At 40.3% G+C, this 7,351-nt stretch overlaps 1 protein-coding gene across 1 annotated transcript in view; it reads right to left on the minus strand.

Moving 5' to 3' along the window:
* Positions 1 to 1,258: 1,258 nt before the first annotated feature.
* dgkh (diacylglycerol kinase, eta) overlaps positions 1,259 to 7,351 on the minus strand; it is a 95,219-nt gene continuing 89,126 nt past the window's right edge. The window contains exons 29-30 of the mRNA XM_079665373.1: positions 5,375 to 5,505; positions 1,259 to 2,174 (exon numbers count right to left, since the gene is read on the minus strand). Coding sequence (XP_079521499.1) covers positions 2,088 to 2,174; positions 5,375 to 5,505 — 218 coding nt within the window. The 3' untranslated portion in view covers positions 1,259 to 2,087. The remainder of the gene's footprint in view (positions 2,175 to 5,374; positions 5,506 to 7,351) is intronic.

Consider the following 7,351-nt stretch of genomic DNA (forward strand, 5'->3'; position numbering starts at 1 on the left):
GCCGTGGGGTTCATAAAAACATGTTCATACTCAATATCAAGCCACGATTATTGTTTTTATTTTAAATCGTATAATGTCTGACTTTTTTTGTCATCTGTGAGAAAAAGAAATGGGGCTCAGAGCCTCAGAATACTGAAATCTGTATTTTTTAAAATCTTTTTTTCCTTTTAATTTGTTATTCTTTTCTAAATAAAACACTGTTATTTACTCACCAATAACACACAATCATCCTTGTTTTTATTTATTTGTTTAATTCCATAATCTCTGGCTTTTTTGGCGTCCGTCAGGAACTGAATTTCAAAAATAAAAATAACCGGAAACAGACGTAGGCCTATAAGGGACATTTCAAGCATCATTGCGATACACAGCCACTGAACTGATTACCCAAGATCCTCAGCTATGGTTTAAGCTCGGTGATTGGATGTTTTTGCCACAATACACGTTGGGATATGGTGTTAATGTGATATGAAATCCGAAAAACATTTTGGAGTTTATGTAGTATGACCGAAGACACTACACTATCCATAATCCCCAGCTATCGTTTGGGACTACAGTCCCCGTGATTAATCTTCAAGCTCTGGGATTGGATGTTGGAGTGGCAGTGCGCCAAGGTTACGCCGAGCGTCAAACAGCTGGGAACGGATTTGAACGGGACCAGGCAGGTTCTGATTAATGATGTGAAATATAAACAACCCTTAAATCAGACTTTAGTTACACCTGAGTGAAATTCAGGGAAGGTGATTGTCAAGTGCCAACAATCATGAGAGATATTTGATAGTTGGTGCTTGAGAAGACTAAACATTTATCTGCAGATCTCTATAAAGTATATTCATTACTCGTTATTCTTTAATAATAGTAGTAATTAAATAATAATAATATAATAATAATAATACTAATAGTTAATTTAAGCCTGTATAATTGCTTTTTTGCACACCCCTTTCAAGATTTACAGATTTTCTAAGGTTTATTGACATATCATATACACAACTACGGTGTAGTTACGCAATAAATGAAAAACTTGAGTCGCCGGTTCCTCAACAGTGCATTACAAGACATCTATCAATATAATATATAATAATCTCGGCTTGATATTGAGTAAGAACCATAGACTGTATATATCAAGAACATGTTTTTATGAACCCCACGGCTTCCGGTCTTCCAAGACCCGACCGGACAAAAAGACGTGGTGCAGGCACGAAACACATTACCAATAGAAATACATTGCTTTTAAAATCGTTCTGTGTGACACGAAAAAAAGGGGGAAATCGTATTGGTGAACACGAATCAATAGATTAGATGTTGTGACTATAACACGAAATGCCGTGAGACTGGGTTGATATACCTCAACAGCTTTTTAAAAAAAAACTATTATGACTTCTACCAATAAAGCACGTTTACACTAAATGACTGAAAGTATGGCACGAGTCTTTGACACATCATCATCATGCAAACAAAATAAATTAAAGCTAGAAAAGAAAGATTGAGGACCGAACTAAGGATGCTTTCAGTAGTAACAAATGGCATCGTAATACTTAAGTCATGTAAAACTTGTTCAAGTGTTATTCTGCACACAAAATAATCAAGACACTAATCATGCAGTTAAACATATCTAAGGTTGAGCAAGCATAGCATGCGACAGTTTCCCACTGTTTTAATCCAGAGACTGTGATGTTCCCACGTTTCTGTCGTGCTAATGAAACCCAAACTCCACGTCTACAAACTGAAACTAAAGCCACACTCATGGAAGTCCTGGTTCTGCTACTATTTGTAATTACAACTCAGCTGTCAGTATGGATACTTGCATACCTGATTGTGTGCTATGAATGGTTATTAACTTAGAAATGGCTTCTTTTTTTTTGTGAAGATCCATGACGTCCTTTTCTTGTTTCCATCCCCTCTCTCCATTTGGCACCGAACTGTTTCTGGATGATAACATTTCAAAGGCTTTTTTCTGCAGAGGGATCAAATCCAGCTCTCTTTAAGGCCTTTTTTCTCCTTCCCTGCCCACGGTGCTGCCGCCAAACTCTTCCACTGTGAGGGGAATCATTAAGCCCCGCCCCTTCTCTTCGGTAGCGTCTGCTTCCGGGTTAAAGGTCAACCATGGAGGCCTTGGCCAGGTCCTTAGTTCCCTGGAGAATTCTCTTCATATGACCCACTTTCGATATCCCCAGATCCTGAGGAGAAAGAAAGGAGACACACAGATTAGAAACACAGAGAGACAAGTCTATCTCGAGTCAGGTGACCAAACACCGGCATAAAGGGTCGACTTTATTTGCTTCAGGCTGAAATATCTGAACAACTATTGGAGGTTTCCAGAGATACAGAGCTCTGTTGCCATTTTTATAATCAGGCAACCTGTTAGAGCCAGTATTTGTTTTTTATTAAAAAAAAGGCCACCTAATCGTGACGTCTGTAGTCAACACAGTATAAAAGACTACAATTCCCAATAGGCCTCCTCTAAAGAGACAGAGATAGAGAAGCGAAGTCCCTCCCCTTCCGAGGGAGCTCCATGGGACCTTATTTCGGAAAAATTATGTATTGAAGTCAATGGGGAGAGAAAGATTATCTTTTTCGATCCCGTTTGAATTGTGCCACGAATTACACATATGATGTTTGTCAATTTAAAAGATAATTTTGCAAGTCAAAAAAATGTAAATGTTTTTTTGTGTGAAGCGCTCAATGAACTACATCTCTGGTCTCGCACACGTCACCAACACCAAGATGGCCGTCACGTTGGTACATTTCACTTCTTTCTCTCAGATTGAGGCGAAAAGTATTAAAAGAGGTGAAAATCACTCCAAGCCTGGGCATGTTGAGAGCTGTACACACACACAAGGGGAGTTAGTCGGTTCCTAAGAGCCAGCATGCGGGACCGGCTTTACAAGGTTTCGGTGAGTAACACGAGTGTAATGTGTAACGTTAATGACATCACTTACACGACTCTGGGATTTGTAGTCTTTCTAGTTGCGAATTTTTCATAGTCTTATATTTCAACAGTTTTACGACAAACTGTGACTTTTTTGACATGGAAATGATTTTTTAAGATTGACAAACATCATATGTGTAATTCGTGGCACAATTCAAACGGGATCGAAAGATAACCTTTCTCTCCCCATTGACTTCAATACATACTTTTTCCAAAATAAGGTCCCATGGGGCGGAACTTGATGGGCGGGACTTCGCTTCTCTATGGGCAACGTTTCGGAAAGACGCCGTCGAGGCACAGTTTTAAACCGTTAAGATACCATTAAAGTTATACAAGCCTAAAAAAATAAAGAAAGACTACCTAAGTTGTTTATTATTTTATTTGAGTTTTGCCTCTTTTGTTTGATTTGTTTGACTATTGTAAGGCCTGTTTTCTTTGTTTAATGTGTTAAAGGTTTGTTATTTTATTTTGAGTAAAAGCAAACACAATATCAACGCATAACCAATTGCTTTCTTTTTGTTATCGGTTGAAAACACTCAGAAAAACGTGCAACCCAAAATAAATACGTTTTGATCGAGCAAACAGTGACGCGCTGGATTCATTTTTGGAGGATCTCTGAAAACGTGACAGCTGCAGGACGGGTGTTTGGGAGACAGAACATCTGTGATAGTATCCGTTAAATGTGAGGTGGGACACACATCAGCAAACTCTAATTATCTTGTTGTGGTTGTAAATATTTATTTCGTTTTTTTGTTATTTGTATTCCTTTTTACATTTCGAATCACTTTTGACTTGCTTATAATTCAAATTGTATTTACCATCAAATTAGAAAACATTTCCAGTGATTAGCTGAGTTTGTGTCTTCGGGGAAATGGATGTGATAGGTGAGTGACGTTCAAAAAAACCAAGGCGACATCCCTGTGTTTGATTACTGTTGAATTAATTATCAACAAAACATTACTTCCGAAAGAAAGAACCTTCCGTTGCTGCTTCCTTTGTTACAGCAGGAGAGCTGATGGTGGTTAACACTTACATTTTGAGGAGGAAGGGAGCAAACAAATGTCCCACAGACCAGAGATACAATAACTGAATGTGTGCATGCTTGTTTTTCAGTGTAAAGACAAATGACAGTCATTTCAATCTCCATGAGAGATGCTGATCCAGTTCTTTCAACATCCAGGACACGGTCAAACCAAACACTCCAGCATGTGCACTTCAATCTGTATCGGCCAATCGGCTCGCTGCTCCTTCACTTTGCTATCCTGGCCCCAGAATGGTGGAACAAGAATCGTCCTATTGATGTCAAGAAGGCAAAAAGTCTACATATCTTCCATTGAAGACTGAACACACCGTACCTTGTTGTATCGCTTGGCCATTAACCTTTGTATTGTCATGACTTCAAGGTGCATCTTTTCTTGACCAAATCTGGTTTGAATGTTCATAAAACATAGTATAAATCACCACCTTTTAAGAAACAACTTCATTCCAACTCATTATTACAAGTTATAATCAGAATACTTGGAATGCTTAATCAATGGACCTACTTTACACAAAATTAAATGTTATGTTTGAGTTCAAAAAAATGCAAAAAAGTTGAATATTTTTACTTAAGTTGAGATCAGAGGATAAAAACAACAATCATAGACTGGTATAAGTCAGATATTCATAGAAAATGTACCTTTTGAAGACCAAACATGCTTCACTTTTGAATAAAACCTTAATTCAATGTAATTACTATCATTAATTTTTTCTTGCGAACGTACAGAACCATTCATATTATTTTGGTGACAGTTAGATGACATACCCCTTTATCAAACATAAAAGAACATTTAAAAACGGGACGGATTTGAGCCAAGGACAACAAGGTTAACACAAAAAACACACATATTCACCAGCACTTTGAAGGAATCTGAATCAAATATAGCTGCATTGGTATCTGTATGGTTTATTGCACTCTTTGAACGTCTCTTTGGATAAAAGCATCAGCTAAATGAAATGTATTAGCTTCTATAAATATCTCAGCAACACTTCCTGCCTGACTTTGCACTTCCTGTCCTTTGAAACCAGCCCCCAGTTTGGACCCCCCCCCCCCCCCCCCACACACACACACACACACACACACACACACACTTATCCCATCCCAGTTAGTGTTAGTGGGTTACAGCGACTTTTTCACCAAGCAACGTCAGACAGTAGCAGCCAAGCAAGAGCAATGCAGCGAGGAGGCAGAACAGGGAGACATCTAGAAGAGAGTCAGAAGAACAGAGGACAGGGAGGAAGGTGTGTGTGTGTGTGTGTGTGTGTGTGTGTGTGTGTGTGTGTGTGTGTGTGTGTGTGTGTGTGTGTGTGTGTGTGTGTGTGTGTGTGTGTGTGTGTGTGTGTGTGTGTGTGTGTGTGTGTGTGTGTGTGTGTGTGTGTGTGTGTGTGTGTGTGCGTGTGTGTGTGTACCTTCAGGTCCCTCCTCTCCAGGTGCAGCAGCTCCGAGCCGCGGATGTCGTGTCGGATGAAGGTGTCTCTGTACTCCCCGAGACTCAGCTGCTCCAACCAGACCCCCACCTCCTCTGGACCCCACCTCTCCACTACACACACACACACACACACACACACACACACACACACACACACACACACACACACACACACACACACACACACACACACACACACACACACACACACACACACACACACACACACACACACACACACACACACACACACACACACACACACACACACGGGGCAGAGCAGAGAGAGGCTCAGGGCGCCTCGTTGGTATCCACACACTCCCACACTTCATCCATTCTCTCGTACAGCACTTTATGTGGATATGTCAACACACACACACAGATGGACACAATGTGTGGTGGATCATCGAAAGGGAAAGATGGAAGAATGAAAAATGGAGGGAAAGCGCCAGAGAGGAAGGGAAAAGGGTGGCAGCTGGGAGGAGTTTGACAAAAGGTCAAAGGTTGAGCAGAACAAGGCATGCACATCACCGACCAATGAGAACACACAGAAAATAGTAGGAGGAAAAGACAGCCTGTGCAAAAATACTGCAGGAAAAACAGCCAAATAACCAGCCCGCGCTGAAAGGACCTGCACTGACCTTTGAACCTTTCTATGTATAAAAACATTTACCCAGTGAGTGTGCAGCAACATCAAGTTAGTGTTTGGTCTTCTGGATATATGGAATTGACTTTTTTACTCTTTAAATGTTCAAATGCAACCAAAAAGTGTTGATCTCCGGCTGGTTCGTGTTCAAATTCATCGACATATTTCAACATATCCTTCGACCCCTGCAGGTGCAGCCTTGTTCTGCTCTGACTTTACACCTTTTGAAGCCATGAAGATGAGAGCATGAATAGAGGGAGGTGATGGTGAGGGTCACACTGTGTGACATAACACCTGAAACACACCCCATCTTTGTATTTCTACCTGTGGAATACATAAATAATAACTTGATGCATGGAGTTTGTGTTGATGATGGAGCGGGGCATGATGGGAGGGAACCTGTTGGAGTAAAGCTGTGTGTGTGTGTGTGTGTGTGTGTGTGTGTGTGTGTGTGTGTGTGTGTGTGTGTGTGTGTGTGTGTGTGTGTGTGTGTGTGTGTGTGTGTGTGTGTGTGTGTGTGTGTGTGTGTGTGTGTGTGTGTGTGTGTGTGTGTGTGTGTGTCAGAATATCACATTGCAATCGTGTGATGCATTAATATGTAGGATTTAGTTACTGAAATATTGAGTTTGATTACAAGTTTAACATGATTGTTGTAGCTGCTCAGCTACAGGACCCACAACAACGCCAATACTATGAATCCTAATCAAAGATAAATACAATTTGAATTTGAATACATTTTAGATGAATTGAGCAGCACTAGTTGTGTCACTGTGACCTGCCAACTATGCAACTGAAACAACCCTTAAATGGAAACAGATAAACAATAAAAAAAAAACCGTCATGTTCCTCCTCTGGAGCGAGAGGGAAACCACTTTAGAAAAGTTCAGGGAGTTAAAAGCGAACACGGCAGATTGAGCAGAGTCTGTCCAGAGATGTTAAAGTACACACATCCTTTACTCAAGTAGAAGTACAGATACTCATGTTTAAAAATACTCTGGTAAAAGTAGAAGTACTGACCAAACTTCTTTACTCAAGTACAGTGGCGAGCCGTGACTTTTATACCTAGGCCCTCTGACCGTCCACCCCTTCCCTCGGAAAAAAAAAAAAAAGAGTTATTACGTCACAGCGTATACTTCAGCGGAATATCAAAACAACGGCCCGGGGTGTAAAACGCATCAATGACAGCGACCCTCTACCAAACAACACCTGTAAATAACCCAATTGGTGTTCTTTGAAATTGAAAAGGATATTGCATTACGTTTATTACTTTTGTTGCAGTTGTTTCTTAAGTGTAATTTGGCATGCTTTTAT

The sequence above is a fragment of the Notothenia rossii genome (genome assembly GCF_949606895.1).
Source record: "Notothenia rossii genome assembly, chromosome: 2".
Classification (NCBI taxonomy): Eukaryota; Metazoa; Chordata; class Actinopteri; order Perciformes; family Nototheniidae; genus Notothenia; species Notothenia rossii.